This window comes from Leptonychotes weddellii, chromosome 1, assembly GCF_054177405.1.
Source record: "Leptonychotes weddellii isolate Sample4059 chromosome 1, ASM5417740v2, whole genome shotgun sequence".
Taxonomy (NCBI): Eukaryota; Metazoa; Chordata; class Mammalia; order Carnivora; family Phocidae; genus Leptonychotes; species Leptonychotes weddellii.
In genome coordinates this window covers 115166108-115185073 of record NC_138369.1, presented here as the reverse complement: position 1 = coordinate 115185073, position 18966 = coordinate 115166108, and the positions used below count along the sequence as shown (strand labels likewise).

General features: G+C 39.2%; 1 protein-coding gene across 10 annotated transcripts in view; it reads left to right on the top strand.

The window, feature by feature from the left end:
• The window catches only part of PEX5L (peroxisomal biogenesis factor 5 like), a 223784-nt gene that overhangs the window by 51250 nt on the left and 153568 nt on the right, over positions 1–18966 (top strand). Inside the window, exons 1-2 of one of the 10 annotated variants that reach the window (XM_081829975.1) lie at positions 3849–5056; positions 6579–6650. The exons of 4 other annotated variants lie outside the window; for them this stretch is intronic. In XM_081829975.1, coding sequence (XP_081686101.1) covers positions 4964–5056; positions 6579–6650 — 165 coding nt within the window. In that variant the 5' untranslated portion in view covers positions 3849–4963. Of the gene's footprint in view, positions 1–3848; positions 5057–6578; positions 6651–18966 lie in introns of those variants that run through there. 5 more of the 10 variants (XM_081829999.1, XM_081829935.1, XM_081829962.1 and 2 more) reach the window with 5 other exon arrangements.

Genomic DNA, 18966 nt, shown 5'->3' with positions numbered 1-18966 from the left:
TTTAAAAAGAAAAAAAAAAGGGGACATGGGACCCACATGATGTCAACGAACTGAGAAGCTTAATATTATAAAGGCGAGTCAAGAGGAAAGAGGCATATTAAGTGCAATAAACAAAACATTCACTTCTCCGTACTAACACGCTTGCCGCAAGGGACAGAAGCAATAACTGTAGTAGCATGAATCTCCACATTTTTTTAAAAACAAGTTTTTATTCCTCCAGAAACATAATAAAGGAAGGGTAAAGCCCTGACCCAGTCGTTTTTCTGCAAAGGAGACTTATATGAGTCTTTTCTATGGCAATTTTATGGATCTCTCAAGCAATCACACTTCGTTTATTTTCTTTTTTATTATGAAAGAAATTCATTCTTATTTCAAAGAGTACTCCCAAGTTTAAAGAGAACACATAGATCATGCATAATTCCATTTCCCAGAGAAAAGGACTTTTAACATTGGGTACGTATCCTTACAGATTTTTCTTCTAAAAACATGTGTCATATAATTGTAAATTTTCAAAGAGAAGCATGCAGTTTTTCTCCAAAAGGCCTTTGTTCTCACTTTCTTGCCTAATGAATTCTACCCCCTCATTCTTTGGCATCTCCAGTTTCGCTTTCTTCACTAGTTGCCTCTTGAACTATAAATGTACTCAAGACCTTTACACAAGGAAGGCGGGAAACTACAATTTTCCCAGTATTCTTCCCGTCTGTTTTTTCTCATCCCACTCTCACTTCCCTCCCACCTGTGGGAGAACGCTTTTTTAAACTGTGGGAGAACGCTTAGCAGGAGATCTACCATCTTAATACTTATTTTTCCCTCTTTCTCTTTTCATTCAAGCTTTTGTAAGGGAAAAGAAGTCCTTTCTCAATATCTTTACTCCCTTATGACCAGTGTAGTCACGAAGTTACTCTAATTTTGGTTCCAGGAATTCTCTTCCTAAGGTCCTTGATGGCTGCCAGCATGCCCAACACAATGGAAGTTTGCAGGGTGCCTCCTTACTTAACCTTTCATCAGCACTTGACACTGTCTAGAGCTCTTTTTTTCTTTGACTGCGTCCTCCTGGTTCCCCTCTTACACGTACGACCACTCCTCTTCAGCCTCCTTCACTGGGTTCTTTTCTTTGGCCCATTCTTTAAAAGTAACGATTCTCCAGGATGCTGGCCTTAGTCCTTATCTCTTTTGTTTTCTTTTTTAATGAGCTCATCCACTCCTGCAATTTTAGTTATCCCCAGAAATCTATATGTCCTGCCCTTCTCTCTCTTCTGAGATTCAGACCTATATAATCAAATGACCAGCTGGATCTTTCCACACAGATGAACTTTCCAAAGACACCACAAACTCAGCACATTATCTTTTCAGCACATCATCTCTTTTCCCAATTCCCCTCCCTCTCATCGAGACCCTATTCAGTTGGTGGCAACACCATTTAATAGCTGTAGTAGTGTAAATAACAGCAGAGGGCTTTTAAAATAATGCATACTTGATGACTGAAAGATGTAATATTTACATTCATCTTGACATCTGTAGTCAATCACAAATTACTTCGGGGGCTAATTCATACTATTACCTCTAAAAACGGACTGCTAGAGAATCTGATAACTAGAAGTCCATTGGTGACTGTGAATACAATTAGAGTAACTTGCAAACTGATTGTAATTGCCTTAAAAATGAAGAGAAAGGAAGGAGCTGTTGCTAGTGAGCATGGACCACTCTTTCAAGTTTGACAGTGAAGAGATAAGAGAAATTAAATGAATGTCTTTAGGGGAAAGGAGATGTGAGGAAGTCATCTTTTAGAACAAGGAAAAATAAGCAATTTTGCAGGCTGGGGGAAGAAGGTGGTGGAGAAGACAGGGTGGAAGATAGGGAAGATAAGAAGATAGAAATTGAATACTGACAACCACGAAAAAAAGAGTTGGGAAGTCTTTGTTTCTTTTGTCTCTGTTATATATATATATTCTTTGTGTAATATTTGTTTTACTAAATTCAGGTCTACTATTTATCATTAAATAAATAATAGTAAAAATATTTTTAAAATATTTATATGTAATTTTTTTGGTTTTTATTTAAATTCCAGTTAGTTAACATACAGTGTAATAATATTAGTTTCAGGTGTATAATTTAGTGATTCAGCACTTCCATACAGCATCTGGTGCTCATCACAAGTGCACTCCTTAATCCCATCACCTATTAACCCGTCCCCTACCCCCTTCCCCTCTGGTAACCATCAGTTTGTTCTCTATAGTTAAGAGTCTGTTTCTTGGTTTGTCTCTCTCTCTTTTTCTTCCCCATGCTCATTTGTTTTGTTTCTTAAATTCCACATGTGAGTGAAATCGCATGGTATTTGTCTTTCTCTGACTTATTTCACTCGGCAAAATATTCTCTAGCTCCATCCACATCATTGCAAATGGCAAGATTTCATTCCTTTTTATGACTGAATAATATTCCATTGTGTATATATATACCACATCTTCTCTATCCATTCAACAGCTGATGGACATTTGGGCTGTCCAAAATTTAGCTATTGTTGATAATGCTGCTATAAACCTCAGGGTGTATATAGCACTTTGAATCAGTATTTTTGTATTCTTTGGGTAAATACCTAGTAGTGCAATTGCTGGATCATAGGGTAGTTCTATTTTTAACTTTTTGAGGAACCTCCATACTATTTTCCACAGTGGCTGCACCAGTTTGCATTTTTATACATAATCTTTAACCTCTACATTTATTTACATTATTATTCTGTAGTTAGGCAAAAATTGCAACTGAGGCTATTTTGTGCAATTAACTAAATAATGTGTTTCTTTTCCTTTTCAAAATTTCCTTCATATTTTCCATTCCTAATAAGTATGAAGAATCTGTTTAATTTGACCTATATACAACTAGTGTCTCTCAATTCAAACTCTTACTTTTTTTTTTTTTAAAGATTTTATTTATTTATTTGAGACAGAGAGAATGAGAGACAGAGAGCATGAGAGGGAAGAGGGTCAGAGGGAGAAGCAGACTCCCTGCCGAGCAGGGAGCCCGATGCGGGATTCGATCCTGGGACTCCAGGATCATGACCTGAGCCGAAGGCAGTCACTTAACCAACTGAGCCACCCAGGCGCCCTCAAACTCTTACTTTTTAATAAACTCCTATTCTAAAATGAACATAGGGGGCTTCATTTTTCAGGTCCTTATCTCATCAGATTTTTTTGTCTTGTTTTGTTTTCTGTTATTTTGTTTTGTTGTACTTACTCACAAAATTTTCTTATATAATGCATTCCAAATCTATGGCAATGTATTGTTTTCCTATACAGTGTCTAATTTTTATGGTTTGTTTAATTCAAGTGAGTAAACCCACCTCACTGTTCTACTTTTGTGGAGGAGAGAATGAAGGAGTGAAGTGGGAGGTAAATAAGGCTGAGGAAAGATGGTGGAATGTCTGCAGAGAGGAAAGGTTACCAGTTAGACTCACTATTCTTAAGAAAACTATAGGTCTGATTCAGTGGTATTAAAAAAAAAGTTGTATCAGCACTAACAAAGAACTAGAGAGGTCTCCTTGCAGTTACTCAGAACGGATTCAGAATGCTGTGGGGAAGATGGAAGATGCTGTATTTGAGGTTTGGCATTGGACACTTCTGAGCTGAAAGCTTCTTATAAGGAGTGAGGTATTCGCGGCAAAGAACTGTTTTCTTTCTCTCTTTCCTCGCTTCTCCCACTTCCAAGTGCTCACCATTTTAGCTCCACTGCATCAATGTTCTTCTCAGCGGCACACAGGTGAGCAGTGCGCATAATCGACTATCAGCAGGCAGCATGCTAAGGCTGAGGTGGGGAGCGCCTGACCTTACGGCCTCAGTTGAAATCCTCAGCTCCACTGTCGGCCAGGGGAGGTGGGAGGGGCACAGGAAGTGACTACCATCTCGCTTCTCCTCCCACAGAAGCCCTGCCTCCTTCACGCTTGGACAGTGGAGAGGTTAGCTTTCTCTCTCCTTCTAGTTCAGTCCTTTGGCTAATGGGAAAGACCACGCAGGAGCTATGGAGTTGCTTTCTGTGCTTGACAAAAGTGCATAGATAGAAGACAGGGATTCCTGGCTGGGAGGAGGGAGGAGAGCTGAAGATCTCTGCCTGGGCTGGCTGAGCTAAGCAGTCAAAGTGGGAAGCTGAGTGCTTGAAAGAGGATTGTGCTCGCACTAGAAATAAGCAGTAAGTGAGCGAATAACCATTATGGCTTAGAAAAGGATTAATCCCCCAGGGGTTATGGGGTGAACTAGAAAATATTGCTTAACTCTAGAGTAAAACTATATAGCTTCTGACTCTGTGTACAGTTGTGTGCTGTTTGGAGACTGGGGCTTAAATACAAAATCAGAGCTCTAAATGCCTCCTCCCACTCTTGGAAAATGCCAACTTCTACTTAGAGTAGTTGTGGTTATAATCTCCTTCCCTGACCTAGCCTCTTCCCAGGAAAACATACTCCTAAATCAGATAAGGAGTTGGGATTAAATTGGAAAGGTGGAATTTGGTAGTGGTAGAACGGCAGTCTTGAATTATGTTTGGTGAATGCAGACATTGTTATATCAGTTAGCAGTGATTTTTCATCACTTAGAAAGAAATTCTGGGGTGGTGCATTAAAAAGGGAAAATTGAGAGCTTTTATGGCAAAGAGGCTGAATAGTTCATATCCGTAGGATGAAATATAAAAATGTATGTAATTAATAATAGATGGGGTGTTTTCAACAGCATTAAACTAGAACAGTAGTCAGGGAACCTAGAAGTGCTAGGATAAAAATAAGTTAGAAAGGAAGAAATTTTACTTCCAATGGTTTTTTATGCTAGCCAAAAATCTCATAATGTTTACAAAGTCAAGACAATGATTCAGGGATACCTCGGTTATTGTCATACATTATAAATACTGTTGCTGGGCAAGATCTGTGGTTCTTTGGTCAGCAAGTTCTGGCAATGAAACCACTGCCACTGGTGCAAAGAATTCTGGGATGTCTGACAGTGAAATGGATGGAAGGACCCACATTCCATCTCTACTTAATGTCCTTTTGTCCAGAAATCGGGTCATGCAAATGAGCTACTTGGTACGTATACAGATCAATATTTGGAAAGGCATTTCTAAATGTTTTGCATTAGAGGGTCTCTGGACAGTATCTTATGGCAACCCGTAGACTAAGAGGATACAAAAACAAAGTGATAGGAAGGAAGTCAACTTGATTGAAACCAACCCTGTTCTTTTTGTTTTCCATCAATCCTGAAATGGAACCTCAAATGAGGAGAAAAAGAATAATAGAAATACTGCGGACGTCTGTTCTGTTCTAAGTGGCTAAATTCATTAATATATGAATTAGAATTCAGATTTTATTTATGCATCCTAATACTTGAAGATTCAGAAATCTCTTTATTACAGGAAAAAAAATTAAAAAAATAGGAGGTATGTTTATTGGGGAGGAAGGGGAAAAAATAGACAAGAATTGTGTCCCACAGGGTAAAGAAGACTTACATCAAGTTCACTGAAGGATATAGTTCTTCCCTCAATGAGATGGGTATCCTAATATGGCATAATAGATGCAAACAAATATTTCTTAGTCCCCTTAATTCTCATTGATGTAGTTAATACCTAAAGCAAGGGTTGTGTTTGTTTTTTGGTTTTTGGTTTTTTTTTTAATAATAATAACCTTGGACTACAGCTAAGTATGTAGTGGATTTTATTTTCCTTTTCTTACTGGTCCTCTACAGAGGTACTATGATTTCTGAAATTATGAAGAAGGAATCTGTCATTTCTGTCATTCCTATCAGCCAGCACATTGGGAGAAAGAAAAAAAAAAAAAGACTCAGAAGTATTATCTTTCTCCTGTAGCACAACAGTGAAATGGTTAAAATGATCTATGACCTTTTCTAACTTTACAATTTTTGCTATGAGGAAGGTAGATGGGGATAGGTCATGGGGCGGGGGTGGGGGGTGGAGACAAAATGTCAGTAGAGTGCATTTTTTAAAAATGGTCTGTATTCTTCCAACTTTTCAAACTACCTAATTTTGAAAATTATTTTACTCATCTTTTAAAAATGATTTGAGTTGTTTTTTCCAGTGTTAGTTTTCATCGGATTTATAAGCAAATGTAGAAAATCTGAAGATTCATTATCTGAGTTGTATAATGCTTGTCTTATTCTTTAAAATATAAAAGGGATTAAAATAAACATTTAATAGTTGAAGTCTTAAGTATACTATAATTACTAAATGCAGTTTCAGTCTTTAAGAAAAATGGGCTGGGACTCTTAAGGGAATTGTCTATCTCTCTCAAAGTATTAAAGAATCTGTTTTGAAACTACAAAATTGAAAAAAAGCATAACAATATTCAGAAAAGGATTAAAGGTATAATTTGGATGGGAGAGGCTAAGCAGAAATACTTGATGAGTTCCTTATAAGCCCATAATTTAATAACAAAAATTTTGCTGTTGTCCGTGAGAGACTGACATAGAGAATGATGTATTATGACTAGTGAACAAGGCTAAGTAAAGACTTTAATCTTTAAAAAGTATTAAGTGGGAGTTAACCTTATTAATGGAAAGAAACTAAATGATCATTTAAAATTATTCTTTCACAAGAAAAGTAAAGAAAAAGGATATGGAAAACTAAGCAGTGATGAAGACCTCGAAATAATTGTTGATCACAAGCAGGTAAGTGAACGCTTCCATACATTTTCTACTGTCGCACTGTAGACCTTTTTTTTTTTAAGATTTTATTTATTTATTTGACAGAGAGAGACATAGCGAGAGCAGGAACACAAGCAAGGGGAGTGGGAGAGGGGGAAGCAGGCTTCCCGCCGAGCAGGGAGCCCGATGTGGGACTCGATCCCAGGACCCTGGGATCATGACCTGAGCCGAAGGCAGACGCTTAATGACTGAGCCACCCAGGCGCCCACACTGTAGACCTTTGACAGCTGAAGCCCTTTGAGTGTTCAGCCGTGCCCTGGTGGCTGCATTATTAGCCTGTCCAGCGGAGGCCTGCATAACAAGATAGATTTTGAGAGTCACCAAGCCTCCCTGTATGATCCCTCAGACCCACTGACTTCTGCATGCTGTCAACATGCATGTTCTGTATGTAAGAACGATGAAAAATAAAGCAGAACAAGATCAGAGAACTTTTGGAAAACTACATTCCCCAGTGAAAAATGAATCAATACAGTGATAATTTGGTTAGAAAAAAATTTAAACAAGAATCAAAAAGTAAGTTATTTTGAAAATGAGAAAGCTACCGTTAGTGTTAAACAATGAGTATGCTTTAAGGGGAGGTGGGTAAAAGACTAAAAAAACTGAGAAGCTAAAAACATATATATTGCCCAATTTACTATCAGAATATCTGCAATAAATTTAAAGACTATTTTAAAAATATAAAAAGAAGAAGCTACTTAATACTCTTTAATACTGCCTGTAATTTGAGAAACAGCTAGCTTGGATTTTATATGGGCCCATAAGGTGAAATGAAAACTGCTTAATAGACCATAAACAATGATATCAGGTAATGGAAGGTATCCAACTAATGCCACTGAATTGGCATTGGCCCTCAACGTCTTTGTTAATTATCAAGGAGACAAGATAACTGCACACCTATTTAAGGTGTAAGTGGCACCGATTCTGAGGGTGATGTAAGCTCAGGTAGAGACTGAGAAATAATTCAAAGGAGTCTGCGTAGATGAAGAGGTTAGAAAGAAAGCAGTCAGCAAGTTGCAGAAAGGCAAGTGGAATTTGAACAATCTCGTAATCGTTTGTTTTGCATCGTGATGATTGCATTAAAGGAGCCATTGTGTTTATTTCTGAAAAAAAAAAGGAAAAAGAAAAATGACCATCAGAAGAGAGCAATCAGAAAAAAGAGGAGTTAGAGACTTGCTTCTTAGGTCTAGAATAACTGAGGGTAACTGAAGTGGTCTTCTGGGGGAGAACTCACCAAACAAAACACCTCCCCAGAGGTAGAAAATTGGTTGTCTTACAGTATCCACTCAAACTGCCTTTGAATTCTTTTTACTTGCCTTATCTTCACTCTCCTGCTCCTGAGTAAATTGGGGGGCGGGGGGCAGAGGTTGGCGAGGAATTTGGCCCTGTATTTCTGCTTAACGCCAAATTGTCAGTTTGGTTAATGAGATCAGTGGAGCTAGAGCTCAAGTGCCCTGCTGGGCTCTTAGCTATCATTTTAACTATGCCAGATTAATTACTTGGGGCACAAATCTCCATCTCCCACAGATCCTATCCCTAGACTGGCATTCTCAATCAAGGACGGGACCCACCCAGTGAATGAACTAGTAAAATACAATTGAGTATATTATGAGAACACACATACCTATCCATTTCTCTATTAAAAGGAAAAGTAAGTTTTTTTTTTATTTCTTCCTTAATCGTGTAGAAGTTAAACGTTTATTCTTTTTTGCACTTTCTTAGTATCATCCTACCCTCAAAGGCTGCTTGCTTTTTTTTTTTTTTTCCCTAAAGCTTTTTTTGTTTGTTTTAACTAAGTTTTGGGATAGAGAAAACCATAAAAGTATACGTTGAGATCTTTGGAATGGAAAGCCCAAGGGAGTCATTGTTCTTTTTCTCTCATGGTAGCTTGCACAACATTTATGTTGTTGTCCCCAAACACATTTTATTAACTGCTAAGAGAACCAACTTTCCTTCTGTTTCAGAAAGTAATGCTTTTCTTACCTGGATCAAAGGAGGGAGGATTTGACTTGCCCAGTCATTGTTTGCCTCTGTAGTTAATCATGTTTCCCCCAGGGTCACTGCATCAGTTGGCAGTGACCGAGCTTTGCTGAGTCATTCATGTCAAAACACATTTTAAAAGACGAGTCATTATGAATATGAGTTGGCTTTCGCATTTGCTGTTGGCAGTAAGACTAGTCCTTCCTTTTGGGGAAGGTTTACCTGCTGATGATGTTGTGATCAAATCCTAGGTTGAAACAATGACAGTGTTGATACCTCGAAGTAAAATATTTAGGATAAGACTCTAATTAGTCTTGATAATACTACAAAAAATTCTTTGTACGCTTAAGAGAGCGTCATTAAAAGTGTGTATGTGTTTATGTGTGTAAAACACATTCGTTTGCTATTGCTTCATTTCATAGATATTATATGTTTGGGGAGGAATCTTTATGTTCAGTTTATTCTTTCCGTATCTTTTTAGAAACGTGGTAGATATTTGTTAGTCAATCTTCATATAATTGCAAATAGCTTTTTCAGTAAGTGCTGCCAAAAGAAAATCTAGAGAAGATAAATAAAATAGTTGGAGTGCTGTGCTGGGCAGAAGTCTACTAATCTCATTAAATCTGTCATTCAGAAACTGTCGTTCTACAAATGCTGTGCAAGCTATATGCTGTTTTATCAGTCGTGTGACTTGCAAGACTTGTACTCCCACAGAAAGCTCACAGTTTTGCTTATATAAGCAAACTAATAACAGAAGCAGCACAGAGTATGTGGATTTTGTTCTCCCTGGCCGCTCCATTCAAGGGGGTTAAAGGTGATTTCTATGTTATTTCTACCTGAGAAAAAGTGATTTTGGAAATGTGTAAGGTTTTATTCTTCAAAGGCAATATTGTGCTTCTCTCTTTGTCAAATGTTATTTGCAAAATTTATTTGAAATTCATATGAAAATGTTCACAGAATTCTCTAGACAGAATTCACCTGTCCTAAAGTAACAGGTGCCAGGTATAATCACACATATACACACCCATATATAGTCATTTAAATATAGATGTATGACATTGGCATTGGAGTCCATATTTTCCACCAGAAATCCCTAGAGTTTTCAAACTTCAAGCATAGGAAAGCTATCAAAGGAAGCATATTAGATTAAAATCTTAATGCCTCTAAACCCCAGACGTTTGACACAATATATATATATTTCATTATTTATAGAATATGTTATATAATTATAACACATGTATATAATTAATAAATTGTGTGTTTGGCTTTCCAGAACAAATATTAAAAGAGAAATTTTAAATATATATTTCAGATCATTTTTATTATTCATTAAAATGTTCTTTCCTGATTGGAGGGAGGGGTGGATATTGTTTAGGAATAGATTTCATGTACAAATGAATTTCTTTTCGAAGTTACTGAGATTTTAAGGATGGGAGTCAGGGAGTAGATGGTCAAGTACCTTGAGTAAGGGATTAAAAACATTTTCTACTTTAAATAATAAATTCATTCTATTTTAAATTACTATTTTTAATTAGAATAGAGTCAACTTAGTATCAAGTTATGATATGCTGGACCAAGATGACCTTTCTTCTAAAATGTTTTCAAATTCCAAGTTAGCTTAACGGATGTATGTTAACAAAGGGTAACACAAAATTATGGAATATTATAATTAGATCAAGGATACACTCACAGGTTCAAACATTTCAAAAGTGGTTTTAACAGTATGTCATGAATCCAGTTGGTTATAGGACGCAGAGTTGCAGCTGCATATCCTCCAGTGCAGTAAGGTGGGGAAATGTCAAATGTCAGCCAGTTACAAGGGGAACAAGTGTACAGAGATCAGAGCAGTGGTTCTCAAATCCTAGCAGCCTCAGAATCCCCTGGAGGGCTTGTCAGAACATAGGTTAAGGGCGGGGGGGGGGCCACCCCCAGAATTTCTGATTCTATAGGTCAGGGGTAGGGCCCGAGAATTTGCATTTCTAAGTCCTTAGCTCCCACTGCTGGTCCTAGGTCACATTTTGAGAACCACTGGGTCAAAGGAAACAATTATTGTAGTTCTGAAGGGAAAAAAATATACCTGACTTGTGATAAATTCGACATTCTTCAACTAAGCATTACCTGGAAATCTAAAAACTGGAATTCATAGACATCCAACAAAATGTTTGAAAACAAGAAAACCACAGCCATTTATACCCAGCGGTGCCTTTTAAGACCCAGATTTGTAGTTTGACTAAATTCTACTCAGTGCCCTTGTGATCTTGAATCAGTCTGAGGTATTTCTTTTTGTAAAATAATATTCTGCTCTTACCATCTCCTAGAGTTTTTCCTGAGAGGATAAAATCTGTAAAAGTACTTTATAAACTGTAAATCATTATGCCATTTTTAATTAGCGAGTCCTAACCACTGTATTGGTCTGTTATGCCCACCATATGAACTATCATAGACTGGATGGCTTAAACAACAGACATTTCTCTTAGTTCTGGAGGCTGGGAGGTCCAAGATCAAGGTGCTGGTATGGCCGGTTTCTGATGAAAGCTCTCTTCTGGGCTTGTAGATGGCCAGCTTCTCACTGTGTTCTCATATGCAAGGAGAAAGAGCTCTGGAGTCACTTCCTCTCATTAGGGCTCTACCCTTACTGACTCATTTAACCTTTACCACCTTCTTGCAGGCCCTATCTCCAAATACAGTCACACTGGGGGTTAAGGCTTCAACATATGAATTTGTGGGGAAGGGACACAAACATTCAGTCCCTACTACCCCACAATCACAATTTAGCAAAGAGGAATATTGAGGTCTAGAAAGGTGAATCGAGTTGCCCTGAGTCCTGGTTAGGTACAGAGAGAGCCCTGGAAGCCAGCCTTCCCTCCTGACATTCGGTCCAGTGCTCCTTCTATGATTCCACATAGCTCCCTACAGTTGCCCATTAGTGGTCATCCCATAGGTGGGTCTTCAGCTGTTTTGCTCCAGTGTTCTAATTATATAAAATAATCATATACTGGAAGTATCATAATTGGCCGCTATTTATTTATTGAACCCCCACAGGGATAACCTTTTCCATAAACACTCCTTAACTGTTTACTTCCCTCTTGGCCCCTGTGGCTCTGTTAGGAGAGGAATGGCTTCAAAGTAAATGTATATAGAATTAGAGCTAAAAGGTTGTTAACATCCAGTTCCTCTTCCCTTCCCTACAAAGCCTCCTCAGGGAGGAGGCATGAAAAGCACCAAGGAGAGAAACAACACATGCCTTTCTTAAGCCCAAGACCTTTCTGAGAGTGTCCTTTTAAATTCATAGAAGGCTGAACAGAAAGCAATGGAAACTAGAATTTCTGTGATTTTTCTCTAAAGGAAAAGAAGAAACCAAGTATAGCCACCCCCTTGTGTTTTCAATAACACAGAGGCATTTGAGTGGGATAGCAATTCTATCCTAGTGGCCATTGTGGGAATGAATCCTAAAGAGGAAGATACGGGCCATCATGAAATGAAAATGGAAGAATGAGAAAAACAGATGAGCGGGAAAGGATACTCGACTTCCCTCTGGTATTAACAGATAGTGTGGTCATATCACCATCTAAGCAGACGACACGAGTCTTGGACTCATAAATAGTAAAGGGATGGGGATGTTATATGTCACTGCTTTGTACTCAGCACCATCTGGCCAGTGCTTTCTTTGCCATATCAATATAGTGACTTAAATTTAAATATAATTCGGATCCTATTTACCTCTGAGGGGATTTATAAAGCATGAGACCCTGTCTCTTGGTATCATGTATAATACTCTCCTGGAGTATCTTCTTAGTGACAGTATTGGTCAGCAAGAACAGAAACCCCTCTAGAGTTACAGAAGAGAGACCATCTGGTCAGCCTGGAGATTCCGAAGCAGAATACTCCAAGACACTGAAAGGACGAAGCAGTTGCAGTTGCCCTCATTCCTCTCAGAGCAGACACAGGCTTTTTAGCGTTTTCCCTGGGCAAGACTGATAGATGAGAAATGATTCAATGAAAATAAGACATACTTACTTGTGATGAGAGAGACCGAAGCCATTCAAATCTGCTGTCTCTCTGAAATCAGCATTGTAGTAAACAAAAGATTCACTACTGTGGTCCAAGCAGTGCCGTCTCAGCTGCAAAGCGATTTATCATCATAAATACTGTACAAGGAAGGGGACAAGTTTTTCCCCTAGGTTGAGTAGAAAAATTACTGCAATAGGGGCATGCTCACCCTGCGTTTTATTGCTAAATATTTCCTAATTTTGTCAAGCAATATAAAAATAGTTCTGAGTTACTGGTAATTTGGCGGGGGTGGAGGAGGCACAACAAGGGGAATATCTTTATCTTTTCCTTGTAAACTCACGATGGTGAGTTTATCTGTGTTTGTTTAACTTCATGCATTTCAATCCAGTAGTACCAATTCACCTAAGTCTCACCTCTGACTCTAGGAAAAGCAAAAAGGGTAGACCTACTTGCTTCATTTTGTAGTCTTCGGACGCGTTACGGAGAAGTGAAGGTAGAAGGCCAGAAGGTCTAGACAGTCACTCCCTACAGAGTGACCCAGAGACAAGCAAGAGAGACCTGAAGTAGGAGGCCGTCCTCCTACTTTCTAATCTCCGCTCCGCTGCTTATGAAGCAGAAGACACTAGAGTGAGAAATTGAAGTTCTCTGAGTCGCCGTTTCTTCATCTATAAAATGGAATAACACCATCTGGCTCAGATGTCTGTTGTGAGGTTCAAATGGGGATGCCCCCCTGGAGAGCCCTGTCCGGGCCACCTCTGCCTTGTCTCATGTTCTTTCACCAGCAGCTCCTGCTTCCCGAATGTCCAGCCGGTTGTAGCATCGCATTTTCACTTTGCTTCTTCCTGCTGCGTTACTAGTACGAATACTGTACACGCCTTCTGGAAGATGCCGTGCAGGTGCCCTAGGCTGGTGCATTTTCAGCAGTGCTGGCCCCTCTGCCATGGCAAGCATTGGACATTGGATATAACAGAGTCCTTCCATGGTGGTAAGAGCAAGGCTTTCACAGACAAGAATCTGAATTAAATCTGAATGAAAACATGTATGGTCACATGATAGTGTTGTTCCCTGGGGAAAATTAACCAGCCCCTCTGAACCTGATATTTCTGCCTATGCAGGACTTTTACTACCTTTTCTTGCCCCGTTTGCTTGCATCTCAGTGAGTAAACAAGTAACCAGCATTGGTGAATAGCAAGCACCAGCTTTCATCTTTCCCAGTTTTCTAAACAGTCATGAAAATCACAGGGGTCGGTTAAAAACTATAATCACCAAGAGAGAGACCATGAATTACCACCTCAAGTTCAAGAAATATGTATGCACCACATATCTTTATTTTAAAGTATTGATGTGCAGCCTATGTTCATTACATGTGACGTGAGATGAAAAACTGGACTTTCAAGTTGGAAAAATACAGATGTTCGGTTATATTCAAATAGCCCCTTTTTTCTTTCGAATCTAATGGGGAAAAGTGCTGGCAGCATGTTTAGTCAGTGAGAAAATAAATGCGAAATTGAAATGACATGAGCTGACATGCTGAGTGTAAAAATGATGTGATATATGAAAATAACAGCCAGAGATGGTAATATTTAAAGCAGACTCAGCCGTTTGGAATACAACTTGAAAAGAAACCATTCAGCCTTTCGCTGTGGAAGATTTATATTGTGCTTTTACTGGCTTGTTTCTGGTTTTGTTTTGGGTTTTTGGTGGTGTTTTAAGTAGGTTCATCTGATCCGTAGGAGAACCATAGACATCAGAGCTGTTAGGAACTTTAGATAATCGAATCCTGTGGCTTTCAGACGGTGCTCTGCGGGACCCATTCTGGACACTGTGAATGGGGGGCTGGGGGGCAACACTGTCTATGATGAGGCGCGCCCCTTAGAGAGCAAGTCAGCCGCTAGGTGTACAGACAGGCTTCGTTCAATGAAAGGGTGCTACTGCTAAGAAATTTAATTATATTGGTCTCTTTCCATCAAAATAAGTTAAATGAGTTTCAGAGTAGGGAGGTAGCTTGACCGTGTCACCAGGTTATTTTATATCATAGGAAATATTAGAAGTCAGGTGTGCAGCCCCCAGTCTTGGGGTCATTCATCTATCCCGATAACTGCATTCCTAAATTAAGCTCCTTATCCTTTCTTCTATGTTCCCTCCTGCTGGTCAGCTAAATATATCAGGCAAGCCAGAAAAATCACTCGAGAGAAGTGTGTATTTCAAGTGCACGGTTTTTAATCCATTAAACTTGTCTGATCTTTGTGAGAGGATGTTTATATGAGATGCTTCCTACTTCATAAAGAGTTTCTCACAACTTTGTGACAACTTCCTAGTATATATCCGTGTACCAGCATTCAAGATTTTAAAAGTGGAATCTGCATCCTAAGACACTCCTAACAAGATTAGCAAAATGTTCCCTCCATGCTGCAGCATTCAATTTCTCCAGCTCCGGTGGGGTCTTCTCCACCTGGATCAGTTTATCATCGCCCTCTGAGCTGGTGGCGCGGATTGTGGACCATGTCCAGGGTGCCACACGTAGCTTTGCAGTCCGTCCACTTTGAGAGGCGCTGCCAGCATCTTGGCCTAGCGAACCCCACAGGTGAACTCACTGATTACTGGGAGGATCAGCGGCTGTTGGCATAATGGCTTGGAAAACCAGATGTGGGTGGAAATATTTATGCTGAAATGATTTATGTTACATATTCAAAATTTGATAAATAAAGATAACAAAGGAACAAACAGACCAGACCAAAAAAAAAGTTTTTTTCTTTTTTTTAATTTAATTTTATTATGTTATGTTAGTCACCATACAGTACATCATTAGTTTTTGATGTAGTGTTCCATGATTCACTGTTTGCGTATAGCACCCAGTGCTCCATTCAGTACGTGCCCTCCTTAATACCCATTACCGGGCTCACCCATCCCCACACCCCCTCCCCTCTAGAACCCTCAGTGTGTTTCTCGGAGTCCATAGTCTCTCACGGTTCGTCTCCCCCTCTGATTTCCACCTTTCTTATTTTGATAACTTAAAACAGCAGAGAGAGTTAAGAGCTTAACTTTCTCTTCCTCCTCTTCTGACTTTGGACCCGGGTGCCTGTGCTCTGCCATTGCCCCGACCTTGTCATTTCTGTGCTGGTGCTTTTGTTTCTCTCCCATCCAGGCCTTCCGATGGTACCCTGTCTTTTCCTTTCTGCTCAGCCCCACTCTCTGATCCCCGTCTCTGGAATGTGGCTCTTATTCGGACACTGCATATATAAGCTTTGACAGAAATGCAGTTCTTGCAAACCTGCTTTTTTTTTTTTAATGCTCCACTGCTTCCTTCCCTTTCTCCAAAACAGCTCTGCAATTCTGTCATTTCCATTTTAAGTCATTAATTTTTAACATGGTCTACCCCCAATCATAGTGAGTACCACTTCCTTCCTATCTCGTGATCTAGGAAGAACACAGGCATACACAAATGATCATTCAATACAATTGTTATTTATTCCTCACCATAGTAACTTTTTTTTGGCCAAATGATCTCATTCTTGAAATATATGAATAAGTGACTTATTAAAGAAATGGTGAGAGAATGTACCATCTCGGCTTTGTGTTGGATGTTCTGAATAGAAAAAAACATTCATTCATCACTTTTTTTCTAACAAAATTATCTCATTTGTATAATTTGTGGATAATTAATGAATTCTTATTGTAGAAAAACACTAAGCATGGAAGTCATTTTCTTCCAGTCAAAGGTTGTCCAATTATCACTTCCCTAGACTCCAGCTTTTATTTTTAAACTTCAGATGTGCCCCCAAAATTGATGCATTAATTTTGGTGAACTATGGGAATCGTTTCTGAAAAAAAAATTACCGAGTGATGGTGCATCAGTTGATGGATTTTTTTAATCAAGTTGTTTAGTACAGAATAAAACAAATTGAAGCTCATGAACAGGCTTACTCTTCAATTTTATGCTAAAGATGGAAAACCTTGGAAACTTTACTTTTATGAAAAAGGAAACTATTTGTTTTTCACTAAAAGAATGAGCAGTCTTATCCTTCCACCCAAACTCCGAGTAACTTGATTTAAAATCATCCCTCTGTGGGTCTATGAACCACAGTAGCCATCCAAGACATGCCCCATGGACTCCAACGCTGTTTGGCTTAGTGCGGCCCGTAGGTGGTGGGCACCCAAGACTGGAGAGAACCGATGCTTCTCACTGTCTCCCAAGTAATTAATGCAAACTCTTCAGTTGGACTTCCAGGCCATATGCAGTTTGGCCCCTGACTACCCCGTTATGCTCACTCATTGCCACCTCCACTCCACGCCCCATTCATACTGAACAACTTGAAGCATCCCAAGTGTGTAATGTTCTTCCTCCCTTTTTGCCTTTGCCCTGTATATGTGTATATGTATATCATCGGTATCACAGATCTTCTGATATCTCCCACAGGAGTGAACGGGTGTAGATTGGAGGGAAGGAGGCCACCTTGTGGTTCCAACTGAGGCTTTCCCCTTTGTGAATCCAAATGCTAAGAGAGGAGAGAGAGAAAGCACAGGTTTCTCTTGGCTCCATAGACGAGGACTTCTTAAGGCCTAAAAATGTGGGGGGCGGGGGCATGAAAGAGGGAAAAAAATGAAAAGCAAAAGTAAAGCCTGTTCCTGAAGAGAAGAGGGAGCAAATGGAGAAACAGAAAAACCTCAGAATCTTTTGTTTATAGAAATTTGATATCTAAACAATTTTGCTATGTATTTTCTGGGGCTTTGTTGTAGGGAAAAATGTTAAATCGTGTTTTGTACATTTATACCTTTTGTTGTTCTAAAAAATTGGGGGCTTGATTCTACCCTCTTCCCAAGGTCCCTTCCCCCCGTGTGATAGGCAGGGGAGCAGAGCAGAACCAGCTCGGGGGATGTTGGCGACATTTAACTTTCAGTATTCATGGGAGACAATTAACAGGGAATCATATGTTTAAAAATTGGTTCTAAGATAAACTATATGAGCAAAATTAAACTGTCTTTTATTCTTCTCTATTATGAGGTAACTTAATAAAATAACTTCTGGGGGAAGATACATGGGATGCTGCTTTAAAATATATACAAATTTCAGTAGAAATAATCTAACCTTTCAGTTCACTCATTTATTTCACAGAAACTTCCTGGCAGTGTATTTCTAGCTAGGTGTTCGCCAGATGCTGGGACACAGAGATGACATAAACATATTCATGGCCCTTAAGAAGCCAACAGTATAGTGCGGACCTTCCATCAGTAGGCATTGACAGTGCCAGTTCTGAGCTGGTCTGGAACCGAGTACTTCCAGGGAGCATTTGGGACGCTACGATGTGCATCATTTCCCTAGTCATGGTCCTGAAAGAGTTCCAGAGTCTTCCTAGCATTCAGTGTGTTCCCACGACAGGACTTGGGATTTAGGAACCATGGGCAAAGATGTTTTTTGGAGCCCAGCTACTCAAAGAGAGGTTCACGGATAAGCAGCATCAGCATCACGTGGAGCTTGTTAACAATTTATACTCTGAGTCCCAGACTGAATCAGCGTTTCTGAGAATGGAACCCAGAAATCTGTTTTAACAAGCTTTCCAGGGGATTTCTATGCACACTGTAGTTGGAGAAGCACTGTTTTAGATTATTCGAATTGTGGGGTCAAGAAAGGATCAGTTATGATTTTAGTAGAGACATGAAACTTTCATATCCTAGCCCTACAAAAGAAAGGGAGTTAAGACAGGTATCTTAAGTCCTTTATCCGAATGTCCCTAACATTTCAAATATTCCCTCCTAGCCTCATTTATTAAAGTGAACCTACACAGTAATCAATCCTGTGACCCTGGTTGTTACAAAAAGGAAGTGTAAATGATGGAGACCAAGAGGTACATCTTAGTAACCTGATCTTTGTCTAATCTTAGACCATTTTTATTAAAAGATTAATGATAAACACGTAGCATTTACTATATACTACACCCTGTTGCAAACACTTTATATACATATTAACTCATTTAATCCTCCCAACAACTCCATGATGTAGGTACTGTTATCCCCATTTCAGAATGCACACTAAGGCATAGAGAGTTCTACACAGGTCTGCTTCATGGCGCAACCTCAAGGAGCTAGGCCGTTGCCGCAGTACGTGCAGCCCTGGGTCCGAGGAGTTCACAGTTAGCTTATCTTTCCATCATGCTTTCCTGACTATTTAGGGAGACATTAGCTAGATAGATTAGTAACAATACTATCTTGTCCGTGCTTGGAAAAATAATGTAACATGGTAGAATCTGAGAAAGCCTTTCTATTTGTAAAGGAAAGATGTATGTGTTAAAGAAAA